This window comes from Eublepharis macularius, chromosome 5, assembly GCF_028583425.1.
Source record: "Eublepharis macularius isolate TG4126 chromosome 5, MPM_Emac_v1.0, whole genome shotgun sequence".
NCBI lineage: Eukaryota > Metazoa > Chordata > Lepidosauria > Squamata > Eublepharidae > Eublepharis > Eublepharis macularius.
The window spans coordinates 24708607-24734839 of NC_072794.1; the positions used below are offsets into that span (position 1 = coordinate 24708607).

General features: G+C 46.4%; 1 protein-coding gene across 1 annotated transcript; it reads right to left on the reverse strand.

Annotated features, from left to right (window-relative positions):
• Positions 1–24823: 24823 nt before the first annotated feature.
• On the reverse strand, positions 24824–26017 carry ZNF648 (zinc finger protein 648). Its single transcript, XM_054980332.1, has one exon. The coding sequence runs from the start codon at positions 26015–26017 to the stop codon at positions 24824–24826; it is 1194 nt and encodes a 397-aa protein (XP_054836307.1).
• Positions 26018–26233: the final 216 nt, after the last annotated feature.

Below are 26233 nucleotides of genomic sequence, written 5' to 3' on the forward strand. Positions count from 1 at the left end.
TTAGGATGGTGTATTTAAGGCTGCTTGTTGCATATTTCTGCCCAGGAAAAAGGAACTCGCACGGGCTGCCCATTTATTTCCTTTCTGGGCACAGTTCAAAGAGCTGGTTCTTATCTTTAAAGCGGTTGATCTTTTAACACTATTTGAGGCTGGAAACATTTCATTTTCCCTCAGATAAGGGACTGGTAGAAATATCCAGTTGGAAGACAAACAGAATTTTATATCTGTTCTCCTTGGAGAGGCAGGGAGAGAAAGAAAGAGAGAATGGACAGTGCTCTGAGCAAAACTGCTGTACAAATGCTTAGAATTTTGTTGTTGTTGTTGCTTGCTTGCCAACAGATTTCAAGACGCATTGTCATGTAACTTCATGTTTGAAACAGGGCTTGTTTTCTGTTCCATACTTCCTGGGAGGTGCAGAAGAGTTCAGTGTGTGCATATAGGAATCCTGCTGCCTCCTCTTCCACCCTCCAAGCACATGAATGCTGCTGAACAAACCCTGAAATCAGAGATGATTACACACCCCTGCTGGAAAACCAATGCGTTTCCATCTGGCTGGCCCAGTTGCCAGAGCCTTACATAAGCAGCTGGCCCAGCCCAACATCTTTAATCAACCCGCTTGCCTGCATGCAATAATAATTGCAAGAATAATTGTACCCTGAAAACTGAGAGCATCTCATGTCCCGGACTTCTGCCCCCAGCTTCCAACACTTTGCATATGTACAGGCAATACCTTTTCAGAAACACAGGCTCCTTCTTCTTCTTGCATGCAATATCCACATCTATTTTCCTCCTATCAGAAATTCCTATCATCATTGTATCAATTAATTATGCAGGGTTGGTTTAGGCAGCAGTTTGGGAAGGTACCTGCTAAAATCCATAATGTCCCAGCCACACATCATCACACTGAAATGCATCCAATGTATGTTTTTGCGCAACTGTCTCATGCTTGGATCACCGCTAAGGCAGCACAAATATGCACGACCATTTAAGATGAGCCCTTGCCTGCTTCTTCATGAATGTAAACACAGTTCTTTAAGAAAATGAAATGCTGTAAAGTTGCCCTTTCCACAAGAGAAGAAAAAGAGTCTCCCCAGATCAGAGGGCAGAGCTATGTAATTCATCCGGAAAGTTCCCAGTGGGCAGGAGGGCTGCTGGCACCAGGTAGGGTTGCCAATCCAGTGTTGGCCCCTGGTAGGAGCTTTTGGGAGGAAGAGACATTTTAATTGGCACCAGTATGGTGCAGTGGTTCAGAGCGGCAGGGCTCTAATCTGGAGAGCCGGGTTTGATTCTCCACTCCTCCGCTTGAAGCCAGCTGGGTGACCTTGGGTCAGTCACAGCTTCTCGGAGCTCTCTCAGCCCCACCTACCTCAAAGGGTGATTGTCTTGAGGATGATAACGACACACTTTGTAAACCGCTCTGAGTGGGCATTAAGTTGTCCTGAAGGGAGGTATATAAATCAAATGTTATTATTATTTTTATTATGATGGTGACACTGCAACATCACTTCTGGCACAAGCGCATAGAAATTCCATAAAGTTTCAGTGGAATCCTACTGCATCGTTCGACACACTGTCACTTCCGGTTCATGCCGGCTGTAACATTGTGATGTCGTAGCAACACTGATTTCCCACCATTTTTTCACCACCACCGTACCAGGGCTGCCGAGTGGGGGAACCAGGGCTGCCAAACAGGAGGTCTCCCACTTAAGCAAGAGACCTGGCAGTCCTAGCTGTAGACAGAAACCAGCAGAGCCAAGTCCCAGTAGCTTCAATAGCCCCGCAGGAGTTGCTTGACCAAGACCCTTCAGCAACGATCAAGACAGGCAGCTCATCGGATGCCTTGTCTTGTACCACCACCGTTGCTGAACAGGCCCTGAGCGGTGCCTGGCTTTCAGCATTACACAACCAGTTCAGCTTAGTTTGCTCCCAGGCCATTTGAACATCCCAATCGACTTCAGCTGAAGAAGACGACAGTGATGACAGAACAGCTGAAAGGCTAAACGCACATTTTTTCTGCAGTCCACCTTTCCAGCTCCAGAGCAACACATGGCTTTGCCTTCCCTCTGAGACAGAAGGGTTATTCTCTCCACCTTGGCAAGAAAGCAGCTAGCTATCTAATACGGCAAGAGATGACCGTGGCTATCTTTGTCTTTTCTTTCCAATCCCCATTTCACTGTGGGAAAGCCGTTAGAGTATAAACTTTCCCCTCTTTTGTCTACCTCAAGCTCCGCTGAATCCAGAGCCAAGTTCTGAACAGAGCAACCACTCAAAGCGCCCCGGTCTATCACGGCAGACCATTGTACGGATTGACATTACCTCCCTCGTATAGGTGCCGCCTGCGTAATGGCTGTTTATGTAACAGCCGCAGAAGAGTTCTCAGACAGAGAGCAAGCCAGCAAAGAGATCACAGGAAAAGCCACACAAGGGAATAACGAAGGCTCTGCACATTAGACTGGAAAAACGAGGGAATTGTACATACTTGCTGGAGTGACAGGTCAGTGTGCACTTGTTAAGGAACATTAATTGCACAGCGGCATAATGCTTTTGGAGCAGGACGTAGTGTCCAAAAGGGCAATGCAAAGCTGCTGCCTCCTCTTTCTACACCAATACCAGCTTTTAAGCTCACGATTTAGCGTTTTCAACCAGCATGCAGAACAGAAGTTTACATGTGATAATTGTCTATGTGAATATTTTGTCATGTGCACATTTGCTGGGAAACAACAGCTAGTTGTTGCTTCCCAGCTGTGAGCCATTCAGCAAAACATTCTCTTGTGCAAAGATCACATGAAAGAACCTCTGCGGGGGGCGGGGGCTGCATGTCACTGGTGGTCATGGGAAGTGCCCTCAGTTCATAGGTGACTTAAGGCAACCCCTACTGGGGTTTTCAAGGCAAGAGACTAACATTGCCTGCCTCTGCATCACGACCCTGGTCTTCCTTGGAGGTCTCCCATCCAATTACTAACTAAGGCTGACCCTGCTTAGCTTCTGAGATCTGACAAGGTCAGGCTTGCCTGGGCTATCCAGGGCAGAGCCTGTCTGCCATTACTGACATAGAAATAGGCAAGGTCATTGGCATTTGAACTGCCTTGAAACAGGTGAAGAAGTATTTATATATCACTTTGTAGAGTCCAAAGGCCTTCTCAGATACTACCTCAGCAATCCTTACAACTACTTTGCAAGGCCAGCTACTGATATCATTCCAGCTGAGAAACCTGGGGGGTGGGGAGGTGGGGTATCAATGAAGAAAATAAACACCACTTTTCTGTCATGTAATTTTCTCACCCAAACTTTCTGTTCTGTTATATATGCTTTTACCTCAGCCAGTTGGAAAGGCTGAAGACCACTGCCACATTATTTACTGACTTCATTTCCATCCTATCTTTCTCTCCAGTGAGGATCCACAGCAGCTTACACCCCCCTCCTCTCCTTCATTTTATTCCACACAACAACCTTGGCCGTTTTCACACGTCTTACCGGCCGCGCAAAATCACGCAGAACTCCTGGAACGACGGGGTCTTCCTGGTGCGATTTCTCGTCATGACTCCGGTTTGTGGCACGATTCGCGACACAAACCGGAATCATGACAGGAAATCGTGCCAGGAAGACGCCATCATTTCAGGAGTTTTGCATGATTTTGCACGGCCGGTAAGACGTAAAAATGGCCCTTGTGAAGTAGGTAAGGCTGAGAGTGTGTGATTGGCCAAAGGTCAGCTGGTAAACTTCCATGGAAGAGCGGGGATTCCAACCTGGGCCTCCCAGATCCTAGCAGACACTGTAACCATTACAGCATCTAGTTCTCCAGTTATTAGGGCTGGACCCAGTAACGTAAGCTTCAGGGTCTCCTCAGACTCTCTCCTTCAAATCTCTATGCCTTTCTCCTTATTTACACGTCTGCATCTTCCCTTTGATTCAGATCTGCTCTATGCCCCCCTTTTATTTCTTGAATCTTTGGAGGGTTCCATTCTGCCCCAGACAGTAGTATGGATAGGAAAGATGGACAATTAGGGCCCCTGGGCCATATTGAAGAGGTAAATTCAGCAGATGCAGCTTGTGGGACAAAGGTGGCAAAAGTTGCACGTGCCAAAAACTCTGCTATCCCCTAAGTATTAAAAAGTACAGATTCTTAGTTGTATCTGGCTACCCTTTACTGGGATGTATATCTATATATGTATAATATTTTTATCTGAGCCTTCCTCCAAGGGGTTCATGACAGCCTAAACTGATTCTTTCATTTTATCCTTACAACAGCCCGGGGGGCTGAGAGAGGCTGAAGGTGACCAGCTCACCCAAGGTTATCCAGTGAGCATCACGGCTGAGTGAGCACTTGAACCCAGATCTCCGTAGTATTAATCAGACAATCGGCTGGCACACATCTTGCAGCTAGCACAACAAATGTCTCCCTCTCCATCATTGCCTAGGAAACAGCAGCAAAATCACCAACTGAAGGGCTGAAATGCAACTGTAGACAGCGGCAAGGATACGCACAACTTGGTACTTCCCCAGTGCTCTCGACATGGGACTTCTTTGCCCTAGCTGCAAAGCACCCATAACCGCTATGAGGATCATTTAAGCTGCTAAATAGGACAAAGAATTCAGTCAGATTCTCCAGAGATCAAGGATCCATTTCTCCTCCTTGGATAGAGCCTTTACCCAGTACCAAAAGGAGGAGTGCAGCATTTGCCCTCTGGAAATAAGGACAAAGGGGGCAGCCCGTTCTGTAACTGACTCAAGCAGGCCCTGGAGACTTGCCTTGCGTAACCAGAGGGAAGGGGAATGCATTTCATCAGGACTCATGAAATCATGTCTGCAGAAATCTGTAACATACAGAGAAAGCCGTGCAGCTCCGCAGTGAGCATTACCTTCTTACAGCCCACAACTGTCAGCTTGTGGCTAGATAAGGCTCTTCCTACAGGTTCCCTTTCAAAAGCAAACAAGAGTCCATTGATTGAATAAGGAAACTTTACTGCAGAAAAGGTCCATTATAGTCCACTGTCCTGAATAGGAGACTCAGGATGGTACACAGTCATTGTTACCAATGAAGGGCAAAGCATGAGGTACAGAGTAACAGTTCCCATCTGCATCAGCCTCCCCCCACAGTTCTCAAAACAACATCTTTCAGTCTTGGGAAGCTGCTCTCCTTCAAGGCCAATGCCTGGTGGAACGGTGTTAGACAAAACAGTCTCCTCCGGTGGGAAAGCTGCCTGGGAACTGGTGCACCTGCGGGGAAAGCACTTAGACACTAGAAATATTAGAAAATGGAGTCAGTACAGTTTAAATACACACTGGACCTGACATTCTGCCCCCCTTAAAATAGATCCCCCCCTGGCTTATATGGGTAACGAGTATGAAAAGCGTTGGTTAATCTAGGAGCATGGACATGTACAGAGTTCACCCACTCATCGTATCCAGAATCAAAGTCCTTCCACCTAATGAGGTAAAAAAGCTGATTGCGTTTGATCTTAGAGTCCAAAATTTGTTGCACCTCGTAGTGTATTTGGTCGTCTATCAAAGTTGGAATGGGTGGAGCTTTGATGTGCCACTTGTCGTCGGTGGGAGCTCTTTTAAGGAGACTGACATGAAATGTATCATGAACATGGCGCAAGTTCTTGGATAAATTTATAGCAACAGTTACTTTATTAATTACTTTGCGCACAGGGAAAGGCCCAAGGAACTTCAATGCTAGTTTGCGGCTTGTCTGAGCTAATTTCAGGTTCTTGGTGGAAATATAAACATGATCTCCAGGTTGTAAATCCCATTCGGCCACACGATGGCGATCTGCGTACTTTTTGTAATCCAGTTTGGCTTTCTCGAGGTGTTTTTTAATAAGAGTCCATTGTTGCTTGGCCTCCCCCCACCAGGAAGATACATCGGGCGAATTAGAGGAATGGTGGGGGGGAGTGTCCAACGGGAAGGGATTGAAGTGAGTTCCATATACGATTTTGAAAGGGGCCTCCCCAGTGGAAGCATGTACACTGTTGTTGTATGAGAACTCGGCTAAAGGAAGAAGGTCCACCCAATTATCTTGCTGGAAATTAATGTAGCAACGAAGGAATTGTTCTAAAATCTGATTAGTTTTTTCGGATTGTCCGTCGGTTTGTGGGTGGTGGCTTGAACTGATTCCTTGCTCTATATTCAACATTCGCAAAAGCTCCCGCCAGAAGTTGGCAACGAACTGTCCGCCGCAATCCGAAATCACCTTGGACGGAAAAGAATGTAATTTTACGATGTGTTTTAAGAATAAATCCGCTAGTTTTCGAGCGGTGGGTATAGCAGTACATGGAATAAAATGAGCTTGTTTGGAGAACAAATCTACCACGACTAAAATGCAATTATGTCCTTTCGAAAGGGGTAAATCAGTGATAAAGTCCATAGATATTATTTCCCACGGTCTGTCAGGTGTCTCCAATGGTTGTAGGAGGCCTGGAGGTTTCCCTTTCCGGGTTTTGGCGCTGAGGCAAATGGGGCAGGAGCTAACGTATTGGGAAATGTCTTTGCGCATGCCCGGCCACCAGAATTGCCGTTGTATTAGGTGCAACGTTTTCAGATACCCAAAATGACCAGCAGTGGGGGCATCGTGACATCGTTGTAATACCTCCCGTTGGAGGCTGTCTGGGACATAAAATTTGCTTCCAGCTAGCCAGTCCCCCTGTGGAGATAGAGCCAGTTTGCTTTTAGGCGCTTTACCCCCCTCCTTTTCCACCTCAGCTTTAAGTTTCGATTTCCACTCCTGGTTATGCGGGAGGGGCTGTCTTGCGCGGCTGCGGGTAGTTACCACGCCTCCCAACTGCGTAGGGGAGAAGACCGTGTCTACAGTCTCCTCCCGTTTGCTCTTGTGTTGGGGCATGCGCGATAGGGCGTCTGCAAGAAAGTTAGTTTTGCCCGGGAGGTAATTTAAAGTGAAGTTGAATTTGGAAAAGAATTCTGCCCATCGCAATTGTTTGGCGTTCAGTCTGCGAGGGCTGCGAAGGGCCTCCAGATTTTTATGATCTGTCCAGACCTCGAAGGGGTATCGCGCCCCCTCCAGCCAATGTCTCCAGTTAGTGAGGGCTGCTTTCACTGCAAAAGCTTCCTTCTCCCACACATTCCAATTCCTTTCTGCTTCTGAAAATTTCCTTGACAGGAATGCACAAGGCCGTAGTTTCCCATCCTCCCCCTTCTGCAATAATACCCCTCCTATCGCCGCATCGCTGGCGTCGACTTGCACTACGAAAGGGTAATTCTCGTTGGGGTGGCAGAGGATGGGTTCCGTTACAAATTGTTCTTTTAGGCATTCGAAAGCAGTTTGGCAATCGGATGTCCATTGTATTTTGGAGGAGGGTTTTTTAGCCTGGTCCCCTTTATTTTTTGTCCTTAACAATTCGGTTAAGGGGAGCGTGATTTGAGCAAAGTTCGCTATAAAGTCTCTATAGAAGTTGGCAAAGCCCAGGAAGGACTGCACTTCTTTGCGGGTGGTGGGAGTTTGCCATTCTTGGATCGCTTGTATTTTGGCTGGATCCATTTTTAACCCCTCTTGGGAGATACAGTACCCAAGGTAAGTGAGTTCAGTTTTGTGGAATTCACATTTGGACAGCTTAATGGGAAGTTTATTGTTCATCAAAGTGGACAGGACTTTTTGCACCATTTGAATGTGTTCCTCCTCCGAGTCTGAATAAATTAATACATCATCAAGGTACACCACTACACCTTTATAGAGGAATTCGTGTAGAACTTCATTTATCATGGACATGAATACAGACGGGGCTCCCGCCAATCCAAAGGGCATAACTAAATATTCATACTGTCCGAGGGGTGTATTAAATGCGGTTTTCCACTCATCCCCAGCCCTGATACGGACGTGGAAGTAAGCATCTTTTAAGTCTAATTTTGTAAAGATCTTACCTTGGGCCACGACGTTGAGAAGATCTCGGATGAGTGGGATGGGATAGGCGTTGTTGGTAGACACAGCATTAAGTCCTCTAAAGTCCGTGCACAGTCGAAGTCCCCCATCTTTTTTCTTCACGAAGAGTACCGGAGCGGCATGGGGGCTATTGGCTGGGCGGATGAACCCTCTTTGAAGATTGGTGTCGATGAATTTTCGGAGCTCCTCTCGTTCATGGAGACTCATGGGATAGAGCCGTCCTTTGGGCAATGAGCCTCCAGGTACAATTTCCACCGCACAGTCAGTTCGTCGGTGCGGGGGTAGAGTATCAGCTTCTTCTTCGGAGAAGGCATTCAGAAAGGGCCAGTACGGTTCGGGAATTTGGTTTATTTCTTCTTGGGTGAGAAGAGCTTTTTCGGTGTGAGTTGGATCACTGCCCCAGTTTTGGTTCCAGCGATGGTTTTTACAGTTGGAGTGACTGAAGGTGATGCACCCTTCTGCCCAATTTATGTAGGGATTGTGATCACATAGCCACTTGCTGCCTAAAATTAACGGGTATTTGGCAGTGGAGCTGATGACAAAAGATCTTTTCTCCCAGTGTTGGCCCATGCCGGTGATTATTGGGATGGTTTCAGTGGTAACAGGGTTCATATTGGTGCCATCCATTTGTTCAAAAATCACTGGATTTTGCAATTCACGAGTTGGTAGCACTAGTCCGTTGACTAGGGCCGGGGCGATAATGTCTCTCGAGCAACCCGAGTCAATGAGGGCTTGCACTCGGATGTGCATCTTCCTCTCCGGGTTAAGTAAAGTCACTGGCATGAATAAGATGGACCCAGGTGGCCGGTTCCGTGCAGGGACGGGCTTGGGGCGGATCTGTCGTTTGGGCCCTTTTACGACAGATCCATCTCGTTTCCCGACTGGGGGCTTTCTGGATTTACCTCTGCGTTTGGGGAAGCGGGGTCGTATTCCATAACTTCTTCCGCTTCCAGTCCTCTTTCTGAGGCGGGCCTTTGGGAAGCGCCACGGCCTCTGTTCGCGCGTGGCGCGGGAATCGGGCGTTGGAGAGTAGGAAATGGAGCAAGGGTTGGACGCCGTAGTTGAAGCGGAGGTCTTTGCACAGGCCGGTAGGGGCATTGTGCTGCAAAGTGACCGGCTTGTCCGCATTGCAAACACAGCCCTTGTTGCCATCTAGCATCTCTCGCTCCACGAGTGGCATACCCAGCTCCCCGTCCTCCCTTCTGTAAAGTCAAGGGTCTTCTTTGTCCCGTTTGTTGTTGTTGTTCAACCAAACGGACTTCCAAAATGCGATTTTCAACTTCGCATGCAAGTTGGATCCAACCTAACAACGTAGGGGGATTGTCCTGCATAAGGGCTCTGTCCAGAAGTCTCGGGTTTAGCCCTTGCTTGAACAGGATGATTTTGGTGGACTCCTCACACCTAGGGCATTTGGCAGCCAATTGTCGGAATTTCGTGATATAGTCTCTCGCCGACATGCTGCCTTGTTTAATGGCTTGCAATTCTGTTCGGGCCCTGGTTTCCTCTAAGGGGTCTTCATATTGCGCTCGAATAGCATCCACCAACCCCTGGAGAGTATTGAGTTCCGGGGCCCCGATATTGTATAGTCCTACATACCAGTCCGCTGCTTTGCCTTGTAAGCGGGAGCCGAGATGTTCAATTTGACTGGCCTCGCTGCCGAAGAGGTGTCCCCACCGGTTGAAGAATTGCACGACTTGCACTAGGAAAAATCCCAGTTTGGAGGGATCCCCATCAAATGTAGCTTCCAGTTTCACCCAGCCCATTGGGAGGTCTTGCCTCGGAGCCGGTGCTGGGTAGAAGTCCGTCGGAAGCATCAATGGCACTTGAGGTACGGGGGGACCCGGTTGTGGTAGCGGCGCTGGTTGCGCTGGCGGCGGCATCACCGGCTGAGCTGGGGGTGGTGGCCTCGGCTGGGCTGGCGGTGGCGCCCTCGGCTGGGCTGGCGGTGGTGCCCTCGGCTGAGCCGGTGGCTGTAGCCGTGGTCGGGCAGGCGGCTGCAACCTTGGTCGGGCTGGTGGTGGCAATACCGGAGGTGCTGGCAGTAGCGGTTGAGGTGGAGGTGGCCGGTGCGGGTGAGTGATGACCGGCCGCTGAGGGGCGGGTTGGTGGGGTCGTAGTGGTGTAGGCCCCACCGGTTGGTTCGGAGGTGGTAATACGGGCTGATCAAGTGGCAAACGTATCGGTTGCTGCAAAGGGGTTAGTTGCGGTCGAAGCGGAAGGGGCCGCAGCGGCGAAGGCCTGATGGGTGGTGGGCCGAGCGGGCTTGCCCCTCCCGGCGTCGTGACTCTGGGAAGCAGAGGCTGGTCTTGTGGCGCCGGTAGACCGTCCCTCGGGGTTTGCTGAATGGGAACCACTTCTAGCGGTTGTTGCGGTAATTCCTCCCCAGGAGGGGCCGGAGGCTCTTCCGTCTGATCCGGCCGAACCGTTATTGGAGAAGCGGGAGGGGGTATCACCGTCGTCTCGGTTGGACGGGTTGGCCCTTCTTCCCCTTCTCTAGGCTCCTCAGCTGGAGTCTCCTCGGGAGGTGGATCCCCGTCCGATTTAGGGGGTTCCGTTGGAGTCTCTCCAGGCGCCTCAGCTGGAGTATCCCCGCTAGGCGGAATTTCGTCTGTTCTAGGGAGTTCCGCGGGCGATTCTCCCGGTTCTCCAGGGTAGGATTCCTCCTCTCCCGAAGGCAGCGGCTGCTGCGGGGCGTCCTCCACTGGATAGGACATAACACTTTGGAGGGTGGCGATTTGTACAGCCATTTCTTCAGGTGAGATTCTCTCTCCTGCCCCCATCGCTGAGATTAGGTGAATGGCATGAGCCAAACTTTCCTCCATATCGATCAGCCTAGCTTCCAACTGTTGCACTCGGCTAGGACCCGGTTGCCCCATCACGGAACCTCCCTCGGTTGTACTCACCGGGGAAAACGGCCCCCAAGGCGGAGGATCTCCTTGATCGACTCGCGATCTCGCTGCTAGAATTCCTTTGGCTAGACCCGTCACTGCCGAGATGCCGGAATCTACAGCATGGGTGCGACTTTGGATTTGCACCCAACTTTGTTCAGGAACTTCCGTTGGCTCTTTCCATGGGGCAAGTTCCGAATAATCCCAACTCAGGGCGCCGCGGCGGGATGCGTTCCCGTCCATCTGTTCGGCCGTCCTGTTCCAAAACAGCCACGGTTGGCTGCTATCCAGCTCAGGGACCGTCTCTAGGCTTCGGCGTCCGTCCATCGAGAGTCTTGGATGTAGCCCTCCGGCCCGGCGCTCTCGCGTTTCTCGGGGTCTGGCTCCCCACTCCGACGGGGTGGGTAGTGAGATCAAGGGGAGAGCGGCAGCCGTCGGCCTCGTCCCCTCACTGCCGAGGTCGATGAGAGGCGGTGTAGAAGTCGAAGCTCCGGCCCCAGCTGGCACCTGAGATTCTTGGGGATGCACTGTTTGACTGTCGGGGGACGCATACGGATCAAACAAAGGATCCCTGTCCGGGACTACCTTGGATTCCGCTGGGCCCGACTCAGGCATGATTGGTAACAAAATGTCAGCTTGTGGCTAGATAAGGCTCTTCCTACAGGTTCCCTTTCAAAAGCAAACAAGAGTCCATTGATTGAATAAGGAAACTTTACTGCAGAAAAGGTCCATTATAGTCCACTGTCCTGAATAGGAGACTCAGGATGGTACACAGTCATTGTTACCAATGAAGGGCAAAGCATGAGGTACAGAGTAACAGTTCCCATCTGCATCAGCCTCCCCCCACAGTTCTCAAAACAACATCTTTCAGTCTTGGGAAGCTGCTCTCCTTCAAGGCCAATGCCTGGTGGAACGGTGTTAGACAAAACAGTCTCCTCCGGTGGGAAAGCTGCCTGGGAACTGGTGCACCTGCGGGGAAAGCACTTAGACACTAGAAATATTAGAAAATGGAGTCAGTACAGTTTAAATACACACTGGACCTGACAACAACAATGCTACCCTAAGCAGAATTATACCCTTCTCAAGTCCATTGAAGAGAATGGGTTTAGAAGGGTGTGACTCTGTTTAGGATTGCACCATCGGTCAGTTAAATTACCCAGTGAACCCTGCCCCTCTGGGACTCTTTTTGGCAAGATGCTGGTTTTGTACTCACATCTTGAAGAAAAGGCAGGTCCTGATTTTAAATCCTTCATCTTTGCATATTTTCTCCCTTCTCTTAACTGAATTAAGGATGCTTCCACACAAGACTTTTAGGCACGGCACGAAGGAACACTTCTCTCTTCAGATGATCCCAGTTACCTGTTAAAATCAGATTAGCAGGCGGGGGAAAGATCAGATCAGCCGCATTTGCTATTTCAACTAGATTAGGTGCAAGGCCAAGAATATTGCCGCTTCCTCCTTATGGAATTCAGACCCTGTACAGATGAGAATGGCAACCTTAGTAAGATTTCTGAAAATGTGGCACTTTTAAAAGAAGATTTTAATCTGTGTTTGAAGAACCCGGATGTTTTTAGGTGGTTACTGCAGCTGGAGTTTTATACTTACTTGACTTTATTGGATTTGGTAGAATGATGGTTTTTTGAAAAAAAGAACCACAAAACAATACCAGCTTGCCCAGTACAGCGGACAAGTAAAGTGCTACTGAGGATCTTCAAGGCTACTGCGGTTTTTCAGTTTTCCTCACTTCTTTCTGATTCATGATTAGTATCAGGGTTTTTTTAAGGGGGTAATTTAAGGACTGCTTTTTGCTTTGCTGGTGAAGCCACTTCATTTTATGGTTGGGATAGAGGCCGTTTTCACACTGCTTACTGGCCATGGAACATTGCGCTGAGCTCCTGGAACGACAGCGTCTTCCTGGTGCGATTAGTTCTCGCGCAAAATTGTGCCAGGAAGACGCTGTTGTTCCGGGAGCTCAGGGTGATGTTCCGTGGCCGGTAAGCAGTGTGAAAACGGCCAGAGTTATTGTAAAAAGCCTAAGGACTCAGTGCTTTAGATGTAAAGTGAAAAGCAATACTTAATTTAATCCACCTCAAACCCCTCAAGAATGAATGTTTAGCAATTAAAGAATGATAGATACAGCTACAGATGGAGCAGAAATGAATGAATTGTGGCAGTGTTTCCTAACCTTTTTTTCCCATGGCGGAATCCCTAAATTAATTTTTCAAACCCCAAAGAACTCCTACGTATGAAAACATTTACAGGCCAGAAAAAATTGGTGGTGGAGACAGCAATTCAATTGCTGCTAAATTATTGTCAAGGAAATTAATTTGTAAAGAACTGCTATATATGTCAGCTTACATTGTAAGTAAATAAAGAGAAGCATTTTTCCTGCCCTTTTTGTATTATCTATTTTTTTTAAAAAAATATCAAATCAAAATAGTTTTCACACTGCTTCAAAATAAAGTTCACATCCAAACACAGTATAAGGTTTACTTTTAGTGTGATGTTTGGGCTTGTTTGTTTTTGTACAAATGTCGAATTCCTGGCTGATTTCTCAAGGAACCCTTGCCAATTCCTGCAGAACCCCAGGGTTCCATGGAACCCTAGTTGAGAAACACCGATTTAGAGCATTAAAAAAAAGCAAGACCGATCCTGTTCTTGCAGCTGTAATGGAGAGCCAAGCGGTAAAACCAGGACACCTACAATTCCCATCAAAACTTGAGGTAAGCTGACAAATGTTCAACCTGTGTAAGGCGTCACTTGTAGCTTGGCATGTTGGGTGACCTTGGGCTAGTCACACACTCTCAAGCCTAACCTACCTTACAGGGTTGTTGTGAGATTTTTTAAAAAATGGAGCAGAGGAAAATTATGTAAGCTACCCTAGTTCCCCACTGGGGAGAAAGGTGGGGTATAAATGAAGTAAAATAAAAAAGAAAATAAAAACTTGAAAATACTCCTACCTGAAACTCTGGAAAGGCTATGTCAATCTGAAAAGTGGACTTATAAGAAAAAAGAAAAGAAGGGGAGGCAAGCTCCAAAAATGGGAGGGAAGGAAGAAAGAAAGGAAGGGAAGTAAAACTCACAAATAGGTGCCAAGGGAGAATTTATCACCCAACACACCTCTATCATTGTTGCTTTATGTTTCCTTGGCAACATAAGCAAGTTATCTGGTGCTCCTTAAGAATTTTGGCTGACACAGCAACAAAGATTACTTTGATACCTGCTTTAAGGTTCACCTTTTTACTTCGTTTCCCTGGTCCTATAAAATTAAACTACATATAGGTATATGATTTTGCATATTTCTTTGTCTTCTGGAGACAAATTACTTGCAAGGGGCTATCATGATAAAACAAGGGCTAAGAAGTAAGTTTTAAAAATGCAGCCACCACCTGCAGTTCAGAAGGTCCATTCTACCACCTCTGGGCTCTATTGTCTCATTTTGCTGTACATGTAGAGCTGTCAAGCTGTCAGAAACACAGCATACTACACTATGACTTTTCCAGAGGCAGAGCCCTAGAAAACGGTGGTGCCAGCATTGTGATGTCATTTCTGGGCAAAATCTCAGATGTGACATCGTATGTTCCCCTGCAATGTTCTAGGAATCCCACAATTCTCTATGATCAATATGCAGCGTGTGTGATATCACTTTTGGGTTTTCTCACCAAGAAATACTAGCAATGTTGTTTTTCTTCCTCTTTTCCCACCAACACACTGATGGCAACTGGGTTCAGCACCGGGGACTGCCTGTCACTGCCTGGCAGCTGGTGACCTTAGTAAACACGCACGCACCTGTTCAGAAATCTCTGGAAATTGTAAAAGGACAATTATTAATACAGATTGCCACCCATAGCCCCGAATGGACATTCTCTCCAAAACAAAACCTTCCATATATCTCCAGTGTACAAAGCCGGGCAAACTCCCATTCCAGAACAAATATTCCACATTCATTGCATCTCCAAAAGTATCAGCCTTGAACTTAGAGAACAAGAATTTCATGCACTGAAACAACTCCCCCGCCCCCAAGGGAGGGTTTTGCATAAAATTGGAATGATTTAGTGCTATGAATGCAAAATCAACACCCCAATGAATTAGCCTTGTACTTTTTCTGAATGTTAATTGCAACAAGCAGCTGGCCTTTTATTCATCATCTCACGAGTGTGCTGCCGAGACTCTTGTGCCTTACAAAATAATTGCTACCCATCTCTTTATCTCTTCTGGATGGACAGAATCCAGGCTCTTGTGAATAATGCGAAGAAACACTTTGGTTCTGGTAAGATCTACCCCTTGTTCCAAGAGCTTAGGAACAGAGAGATGAGACAAAAAAAAGGAGAGCAATTACCATTGCGTTGTGTATGCCACAAACCTGTGGAAGCAGAGAAAAAGCACAGAATGTGGTACCAAACTAGGGTTGCCAGCTCCAAGTTGGGAAATTCCTGGAGATCTGGAGGGTGAAACCTGGAGAAACCTGGAGAAAGTGGGGTTTGGGGAGGGAAAAGACCATTGCATGGCATAATTCCATAGAGTCCACCCCCAAAGTAGCCATTTTCTCCAGGGGAACTGATCTCTGTGGCCTGGAGACCAGTTGTAATTCCGGGAGATCTCCAGCCACTACCTGGAGGCTGGCAACCCTATACCAAACACAGAGTTCAGTTCTGTGAGGAACACAAATTCCATTAGGGAGAAAAAAAAATAACACAGGAAGTAGCTGACAAGATGCTCTTGAAATATGAAATTTAGGGGGGGTCATTTCGTAGAAAGAGCCGCAGGGACTCATTAGCATAACTCATTAGCATATGACACGCCCACTGCCATCACCAGAAGTGTGTCATTGGCATAACTGATTTGCATCTGCCACGCCCCTGACCTCACCTATCCTGGTTGTTTTGGACCCAATCCTGGCCATTCGGGGCCAAAATTGGGCCCAAAAAGGCAAAAAGGGGCTGAAAAAAGCTGAAAAGGGGCCCAAAATGGTCAGAATTGGGCCGCTGCTGAGCGGGAGAGTGATCCACCACCCATAAGAGGCCTGATCCTGGCTGTTTTGGGACCAATCCTGGCTGTTTTAGGCCCAATCCTGGCCATTTTGGGCCCAATCCTGGCCGAAACGGGCCAAAATGGCCAAAAATCAGGTGGGCGGGGCCAGCTGTCATGTGACCTCTTTGGAGACTTACCGGAACTGTGTTCCTGTGTGTTCCCCCTCAAAATGAGCCCTGTGGGAAATGCCTGCTGACATCCTTGGAGCCAGAGTAAGATGGCTGAGTACAATTTCCAGTGGCTGATTAAGATTCACAGCAGTTTCAGATGAGATTTCAGTGCCCAGCACTGGCCTTTCCAGTGACTAGCAAAACCAGAATCATCAACATGTTGCAATGGTTAGAGAGTTCAATCTGGCAGACCCAGGTTCAAATCTCTACTTAGCCACAGAATTCCCTAGGTCAATTTTTTCCAGCCTGTGGGTCATGAAGTCTGTGAAAATAGATCTCAGCCTTCGGCAGCTTAATTGATATGTGTATTCTCTGTTTATTGAAGTGGGTCACCATAAGTCACCATACCAAAAAGGCTGAGAACCTTTTCTCTAGGTAACCCTGGGCCAGGCATTCTCACTCATCTTTACCTAACTTAGAGTTGCTACAAGGATAACATAGAGAAGGGGGAGCCACATAACATCCCCCCCCCCGCCCACTCCAAGTTCCTTGGAGGAAAGGTAGAATAAAAATCTGCTAGATAAATAGAATATTTATTTGTTGAGGAGAAAATCAGAAGCCTTCTTTTAATTTATATAAATTTTTAAAATGGATATTCTGCTTTGTTTTGTATGGTTTCTTACTGTTTGCTAGCTGATTTTATTTGGTTAGTTTTTGTGTTATTGTATCTTTATGTTTTGTCTTTTTCTTTTTTGTATCTACTATATAAAACCCTTAGTTTTTAAAAAAAGATAAATAGAATAAATTGTGGCAAACCGTAATAATGCAGAATAATCTAGGAGTAATAAGAAATTTAATAAAATTCAAAGCAGTGACTCCTGCAGAGATACAACAGACAGCTTTCTTGGAGGGCAGGTCATTGTTATGTCCCTCTGTATCAGAAGTTCATCATGATCCAATCACAGCCAACAAAACAAATGCAGCAGCAGAAGGCAGATTTAGAGACTAGCTCAGGGCAGTAAATCAGACTTATGTTGACAAGAGTTTACAATTCAAAAACATTCTATTTTATAGTGCTAAAAAACTGGTAACTTGTGGACTTGCTCTAAGATCTTATGACCTTAGTTTGTTCTAGAGCAAGGTTTAGAGAGTGCAATATAAGATTTTTAGCAGCTGATTATATTAAATTTGTTTTAAGCCATTCCTTGTTCTGGCAGTCTGTCTGTATGATACAGAGATGCAATGCAGCGGCCTCCTCTTTCACTAAACACACTAATTAAATTAATTTCTCAGGTTACACTAGCAGCAATCCTCTTACGGCATATAGTTCCGAAGATACTGGACCAGGAAGTAACCGGGAAATCAGTGACTAGTACACATTTCTGACCCTCCCCTCCCAAATAGTCATCTTGTTGATTTGCTGGGTGTGACTTGGTAGAAGGAAGATTTTTAAAATGGTAGAACCTCATGGCAGAGGTTACCTATGCACGGTGTGTAAAGCTTTATAATTCTAGGAATTCTTATAGCTAACGCTTCAAGCTACGTCATTAAGGCTATATAGGATGCATGTGTGAGCACAATTGTGCTGGGAAGTGGCATTTCATCACAATGAAAAATCCTTGTCTGTGTGAAAACAGTATTTATATTGGGTGATGGAAAAAAGTGGATACATGTTCACCAAAACTCACTCACTCACTCTCACTCTCTTCCTTAAATCAAAAGTTTCATCAGTTTCTACCTCCAGTTCAAACTAGTTGCTGCTGATAAGAGCACGGCATGCTACCATCTTGGACTCCCTCCAAAACAGCCATAGGGAGATCAAAGCAAGCTTGCTGTAATCGTCGTGACCTATGTCCTAGGCAGACCAAAGTCACCGGTCTGCTTGCTGGTTTCTCTGAAATGCTGACATCACAAATACCGTCCCACGTTGCAAGAAAACCACCAGCTGGCCGGAGTTCAAGACTGCTGCTCCCCCACCGAAGGCCAAAGGGCCATTTTTCATCATTCCTTGCAACTGATTAGAATCAGAGTCGCAAGAGATTCACAGTGCAGCCCTAAGCACAGTTACAGCCATTGACTTCAATGGACTTGGAACAGTGTAATTCTGCTTAGGAGTGCACTGTTAAGTGAATGACCAAGCTCAAAAGACAGCACTGCACGCAGGGGGCCAGAATAGTGATTTGAACTATGGATCATTCTAAAAGCAACCTACTTACCATCTCTCAAACTCTATGACCAGCTCCTCAACTTCCAGTCATATTTTCTCCTCAATGGAGGCAAAAAGTAGCTTACGTTATTGTTCTATCTTCCTCCATTTTCTTTTCACCACAACAAACCTAGAAGACAACTACCCAAGGAGGCAAAGCAAGCTTCCATGGCATAATGGGGATTCAAACTTGATCTTAGGCAAGGCTCATTTTGAGGGGGAATGCACAGGAACGCAGTTCCAGCAGTTCCCCAAAGAGGTCACCTCAGTTGGCCCTGCCCACCTGACTCTCGGCCATTTTGGGCCCGTTTCGGCCTGGATTGGGGCTGAAACGGCCTGGATAGGGCCTCCAATGGGTGCTGATCACTCTCCTGCTCAGCAGCGGCCTGATCCTGACCATTTTGGGCCCCTTTTTTGCCATTTTGGGCCCAATTTGTAAATCTGGGAGATCTCTAGCTACCACCAAGAGGTTGGTAATCCTATCTCAAGATCATAGAAGAAGCCTGGTCAGTTGTCAAGTGGCCAATGTTTCTATATAATCACTTCCACATTTTAAAGACTTTGTCTCTTGTGGAAGTGATCACAGCAGGCTACCCTAGTTCTTGGGCACTTTTGAAATTTTCAGAAATAGTAGTGGGGACCACATAAAATGGCTGCCAAGATGGCAGGGAAAACCCCCCACAAAATGGCCGCCAGGGTAGCAGAGCAAATCACAAAATGCCGAGAGATCCCAAACCAAGAATCCTCATACAGCAGAGGCAGCTGTTTCTGAACATGGGCTTCCTGCAAACACAAAAATGATGCCTTTGGGGCTTTTTCTTAAGCAGTTCTTGAAGAGAAGAAAAGCTGGTATCAGCTGTTTGCTTTGGGGAAGAGGCACAATTTGGTTTCAGCAACCTTCAGGTTCAATAGCACTTTATTGTTTGGCTTCAGTTTCCAAAGAAAGGCCATGCATGGCCATAGACAGAGGTTCCTGAGACATATGGAAGTCTACATCTGTTGCCAAGCTTACAACTTACAACTTAGAACTGGGATATGATAAGCACTTTAGTCGTCTGTCAGTAGGTAGGATGCAATATGAAGCCCACCCCCCCATTCCAGATCCTTTGGATTTTATCACAAAGATTCACAAAGTAAGTAGTTACCAATAAACATATCAACAGGTGCCATGGGTAGGGTAGGGTAGGCTAGAAATGGAATAATAAAATATAAATAAAATAAATGGCACCCTCAGGCACCACATTTGAAATTGGTGGATTATAGCGTTATTCGTTGCCTGGAGGAAACTGCTCTATGCAATCCTGGACTTGGTCCCAAGAATGGAGATTGTCAAGTATTTACAGATTTGCAGTTGTCAGCTCCCCCCACCCCCCGTACTAAAAAGAATTAACATTGCTGAGTGCTGCATATAACTGACACTGCCTGGATTGGAGGTGTGCTTACCTGGGTGGATCAGAAATCAGGAGATAAGAGTTGGACCTATCAGGCAAAGTATTTGCATGGGAACCTTTGTCCCTTTCTCATCAAAGCAATAGTCAGCAAAGAATAGCTGTATCTTCCTCGGCTGGTGCTTTTTTCTAATTGTATTAGCTCAGCAGCATGGCCTGATAAATAACACAATAGAACCCTTAAAAAAAAAAGGGGGAAACCTGAGAATGGCTTTGGTTCACTCGCCATCGGATAAGAGAGTATGGGTACACAGAGTCCTTATGGACTTGTCCTTCTGGGCCAGACAGGCAGGCAATTTGCCAAGCCAAACCTTTCAATTGCCACATTGGAAGTTGCCAGTTCTCCCACACATTACCTAAACCATCCGTAAGAACAAAAGCCATTCGAGCTGAGGAACTAAGTGTTGTTTGTTCCCCTAGTTTTGCATGTTTGATTGTTTTTGCACCAGCGTGCTATGAACAGAGGCAAATCTCTCAGATTTCAAGATATGACCAGGGTACTTTTCGCACTAGGGTTTTATAGCATGTCCGTACCTGTTCTGCATCCCATGTTTGCAGAGGTTTCACACTTCATGGGACGTGGTGCCGCTCTTTCCCCCCATTACCCTGATTTTAGTTCCTGCTGATATACCCCGATGTTAATTTTTAATCAGCTTCCCAGTCCGGGCAGACTCAATTAATACCAATGTGAATGTTTTGCAGCACTCCCCACCCCTCTTCTTTTCCCTGGGAGCTGATTGGTTTGTGTGGAATGAACCACACCCACATAACTCAGCTCTCTGAACTCCTCTTTTCCGCCATTTTTTTGGCTGCACGTACCCAGTCTCTCCTACTTTATGACTCCGACATATACCTTTCCTTTGGGTGGGATCTCCACGGAAGGGGGGGGGGCTTGTTTTAACGTGTTATCGACAACATGTGTCATCGACAACATGAGAGGAGCCCTGCTGGATCAAACCAAAGGTCCATCTACTCCAGTACCGTTTCCAATAGTGGGCAGTCTAGTATCACAGGAAAGCTGCACGTCTGGCTCACAACTAATACCTGTTGAAGTATCAAGCACACCATTTCAAGTTATCTGTGGTAGGGCTTTAAGCCCCTGCACACCTCTGAACGGGGAACAGAAGCATGCAAGCGGTTATAACAGCAGAGCACACAATGCAAACCAGATTATACACATTTGAGGTTGAAACCAGCTTTTTAGAGCAAAGATTTAGGTTTCCTTGGCAGATAATTGCAGTATGGAAAATATACAGCCATGTCCTTTTAGGCACATGGAACCAGTGCATAGGATTTGGGGGGCTTTGGATTTGCTCTGGCACAGGGAAATGGCACTTCTCCAAAATGTAATGATGGAGGCCAGCATGACGCTGCAGATTTTATTCTGATCTTTTTCAGAGAAAACAATCTGAGACAGGAGGAATGAGAGAAGCTGAGATTCAGGAAGGCAAAATTGCTCCTAATGGCAAGCACAATTGACAGCTCCTGGGCCCGACTGATCATTAGAACAAATCGCAGAACGGTCCTAAAAGGAAAAAGGACGTAATATATTGCAAAGCTCTTGTGCAGAAGCCCCAATGAAATTAACATTTATTTCAACAGCACTTGTGTTTGGTGTTGAGGGGCGGGGGGGGGGCATTCCAATGATTTTAACCTATTATAAGCTGTGAAAATAAAATTCAGTGATAGCTTCTGCATATATGTTCAGGATTCCCATGCAGTTGATTGTACGAGTGGACTGGAAAGGAAACATCAGGCAAAATGGGAATACATGAATTGTACTGTATTCTCCCAAGGAACAGGAGAAAAAAAATTCTCCTAACAGTACGCCTGGTCATCTTGTATACAGACCCACTAACATGAAAGGCATCTCCTGCTTTCTGCATCTCAAGCATTAAATTTGCCCATATATACATGTAGAAGCTATGTTTGTTCATGCTATGGCTTGTTATGAAATTTCCTTTTTTAATTTTTCTCCTTATTGGAATTACAGCAGTGCCCTCTCCTGGTAAGTTCTAGAACTGACTGGGGGACGACAATAGTTACAGCACGCTTCCATCGTTAAGTATATTATGGTGTGAAGAATAAAACTCCAAAGGCTCTGATGTGATCAGAGGGAAAACTTTATTGACTATTCACAAAGACTAAGGATGGACTCAGCAGGGTCACCTTATTTGGGATGCAATAAAGAAAACTCCTTATAATCCCCTGCAGAAACTTTTTTTTAAACCTTCAAGGCCCCCCTCCCCAAAATACAAGAGTTGCCTCTCGCGTTAAATTTAGAGCTTCCATCGCGTTTTGCAGTTGCATAGAAGTAAAAGTATAACTTAAGACAGCTTCTTATCATAGCAACATTTCAAAACACAATGGCTGAAGGTTCACCTGCCCAACTTACTCCCTTTGTTCAGTGTTTCAGGTAGGAGAACAGCAGGGGTTTGAATGAAGGGTGCTTTGACTCTTGAAAACTCATGTTCTGAAAATCCTCTTGGTCTGTAAAGTACCACCACTGGACTCTAATCTTTTGTGCACTCAAGGCACATCTCCCATTGAATCTACCAACCCGTTAGGTTTCTTTAGAAGTCAGATTTTATTTTGTTTTTTATTGGCAGCAATTAAGGTTGAGTTCTAGCCTCTGGTGTTCATGCCACACAGTCTGGATTGCCAAGAAACAAGATACAACATACACTACTATGCATGCTCCATGATCCCTCCTCTTGAACTTAAAAGGTACTACTAACAAGGGTGTTTTCCGCATGGGAACAGGCTTGTGTAGTTTTCACGTTGCTGCTAATACAGCACAGCAATAATGAGGCTTCTATGTCAGGTTTCCTTGCCCCAGTTCCTCAGCTATAGGTATTATATTGCCCCTACTTTGTACCACTACGACTTTTCCAGTTTTTGTAAAGATCAGCAGCTGAATATCATTACAATGTTATTACAATCTGTGTAGCATTCTCGCTGAAATCCCAGCTTTCATTTTTTAAGTCTAGCCTTTCTCATTGCAGAGATATGCCTTTACCCTTATATCTCCACAACAAAAGTGGCCACAGCCTTTTTTCAAAACGAAAGCAGGGAATTCAATTGCCAGTATTAAAAAATCACTCCCTGGTAAGTAGGGGAAGGGAAACGGCTGCCATGGGGATGGGCAGAGAAATGGCTGCCAGCGAAGTAGATTTAGGAAAGATCAAAGAAAAGTAAGGAACACCTTGCGAGCTGCACAAATGGTTAAAAAAAGTTTCCCAACAGCATCGAACGCAAGGTAAACAGCACACATGGAAATGTCCAAGGGCTTATTTTCTAAGTTTGATTTGAGGATAAAATACCTGGCAAGACCATAACAGTTGGATGAAGTCTCAAGCTCACAGTCTACCCCAAGCCCGAGTGCCCAAACTGCCACACAAAACCAACTTATTTATTTCAAAGTGCCAGCACTGCAATTAAACCTGAATACTGAGGTTTTAGTTAAGAAAAAACAACTCATGCAGTTGTCCCAACTAATTATCTCTCTCTCTCTCTCTCTCTCTCTCACTTGCTCAAGAGCCACGACTGAAAGTAAAGCAAGTTAAATCAAAGCAGTTTGCCCTTCTTTACACCAGCAGCCCTGCTTGCAAGCATTCTGTGTCTCTCCCTCACTCAAGAGCCACGACTGAAAGTAAAGCAAGTTAAATCAAAGCAGTTTGCCCTTCTTTAGACCAGCAGGCCTGCTTGCAAGCACTCTCTCTCTCTCTCTCTCTCTCTCATTCACACACACTCACTCAAGAGCCACGAGTGAAAGTAAAGCAAGTTAAATCAAAGCAGCTTACTCTTCTTTAGAAAGCCAGCCCCAGCAGCCTCGCTGCTGCCTCCACTTCCTGCTGCTAAAGAGATGGGCAGCAGGGAGGCAGCCTTGAGGAAAAGGAATCACGTGGGCAGGGCCAAAACCCATGTGATCTTTGCTCAGAGCTACTGGAACGCCGTTGCAGGCGTTCCCCCCCCAAATGAGCCCTGGACCTAGCGATGGCGACTTGGCTCACGTGCCCAGAGAGGGCTCTGCGTGCCAGCTGTGGCACGTGTGCCATAGGTTCACCATCGCTGGTCTACCCTCCTGCCCTGGTCACCCATCTTAATAGAAAATAGTATTTACCTGCTCACAAGAGCACTCTGACTCTGCAATCTGCTCTCCCCCACCCCTGTACTATCACCATAATGGACAAAGGCATAGGATCGTGGTAGGCCTGCACCCAAATAAATGCAGCAAGTTGCTCATGAGAAAAGGGAATTGGTTCAAATATTGGTTAAATTATTATGAGGTTTGACCAGCAACAGTGAAGATCTGCTACCACTGTTGCTGAATTCCACCCCCACCCCATATACATGAAACCCCGTCTCCTTCCTGTGCCATCAGGGTACTGCACAACAAAGCCCACTCTGTAACTTATTCCCCATTCAGCTCCCCACAATGGTGTAGGAAGGAGGTATATTGTCTTACCTCAACCATTATGGCTATCATCTGAAAAGGGGGCTTACCTCAATTTCTCCCCCAATTCCACACCCAAAAGCAATGAGACTAATGTGCTTTTCAAACAGTTAGTTGCCTGATGATAATGAAACCAGAGGTTATCACTTGAAGATTGACTAGGCCTTCTTCTAACAGCCAAACACCCGTTCTTATTTTGTCTTCCCCAGGATGAGAAGAAAAAGCAAAAGAAAACACACCGCAGAAGTGCAAATGAATGGGAACAAACTTTTTATTCTTACCCTAAACTCTACAGCAGAAGGAACTATGCATGCCTGAACATAATTTAACATAAGAAAAAGGAGGGACAGAGTAGAAACCAGGAGTGGTATTACATGCCAGTGACTGTCAAGTACCTAAAAAGTCAACCTAAAGAAAGGAGGTGTCACAGGAGGAAACAAGAAGCCCTACTACTGTGCAGCAGAATGGGGTGGTAGAACCCCAAGATGGCTGAAGGGATCATATCCTTTCAGACTGTAGATGGTCAATCACATTTTCAATACTACCCTTTCTAAAAAAAAACACTCCCTTCAGCAAGTAAAAAACCAAGGAGAGCAGACAGAAGAAAGGGCAAGAACCTTTCCCCCATAACTCGCATACAACTGGAAGCGGTATACTCCACTCTACCCCATCATGCTGTAGCATGTGTGAATCCCAACAAACGTCTCTCAATATTTTAAGAAAGGCAAACCACCACCACCATCACCACCAAACGAAACTTCAAGGCTAGCAATCTCAGTGTCCAACCCTAGGGTTGGACTATTTTGTGAACTCCTTCGTGCCTCCTTAAAGAGCCCAACTCTGCAAAAGACTGCCCACAACAGGCACAAGAGTAAGGTTTTTCTCCAGTATGAGTACGTCGATGGCGCTGCAGAGAAGCCAGGCGTGTGAAGGCGGTACCGCATTCTTCGCAGTAGAAAGGGCGCTCACCAGTATGTGTCTGATGATGCCTTCTCAACCTTGATAGCTGGACAAAAGCCATGCTACATTTGTTACACTTGTATGGCTTTTCCTTCCGATGGATCACCTTGTGCTTGGAAAGCAAGTTGGCATTACTGAAAACTTTACAGCATGTTGGGCACTGGTGTCGCTTGAAGCCGCCTTCTCCAGGGTCTCGGGCAGCAGAGTTCAGCTGCCCAGAGTTATAACTCTGATTCTGGTTCCGATGCAGGACAGACCAGGGGTTCTTGATGCTAGCATCTCCCAGAACAACACTGGAACGATCAATCTTGTGCATGCTGCGGAGATGCCTCCAGACATCAGCGGTGCGGATGAAACCCTTGTCACATTCTGGGCACTTGTGTGGCCGGTCTGCAGAATGGGTCAGTTTGTGCATTCGTAAATTAGCTGAGCGGAAAAACTCTTTGCCGCAGATTGGGCACCAGTACGAACACCCACTGACGTACTTCTTTTTGTGTTCCTCTAGGCCACGGAGATCTTGGAATGATTTCCCACACTTCTCGCACTGGTAAGGCATAAATTTGCCCAGCAGGGCAGGCAGATTCTCGCCATCAAGAGAGTCGACAAGGATGATGAAATTCTCCGCTTCCTCCTTTAGACCTCCCTGAAGATCTGCAGAATGCCTGGATGACCAGCGTGCCAGATCTTTACCGTCACTAAGCAAATTATAAGTGTTGCTTGTAGGGACATAGATACCACCAATGGCAGAACCTTGTTGTCGGCAATAGGTTGATGTTTTTGGAGTTGTGGTCAAAGAACTGTCTTCTTCTGTACAGTGCAGCACCAGGGGGAGATCCAGCGTATCCGAAGACGCATCCAGGCTACCACTGAGACTGGAAGGTGGCAGGCTGACTTCCTCTACCTCTAGCAGTAAACTGGGTTTCTGATCTATATAATCAGAAGCACCAATGGAATCATCCGAATGGTCAGCTGTGATCCTGCAGTCACCCTTTTCAGCCTCCCAGTCCACGCACATCTCCATCACGTAAGCTTTATAAGCCCTTCCCAGTATTCTTCAGCACCAGATCACTAGTCTCCCTGTGAAAAGATTGGAAAAGTTTTCCTTAGTGGAACTTCTGACATTCATACCAGATCAAAGGAAGACCTCATTCTGAGATCAGAGCAAAACAGAAAGAGCAGCGAGAATTTTAACAGCACAGTCCTAAACAGCTACAACCTCCTAAAACCATGGATTACA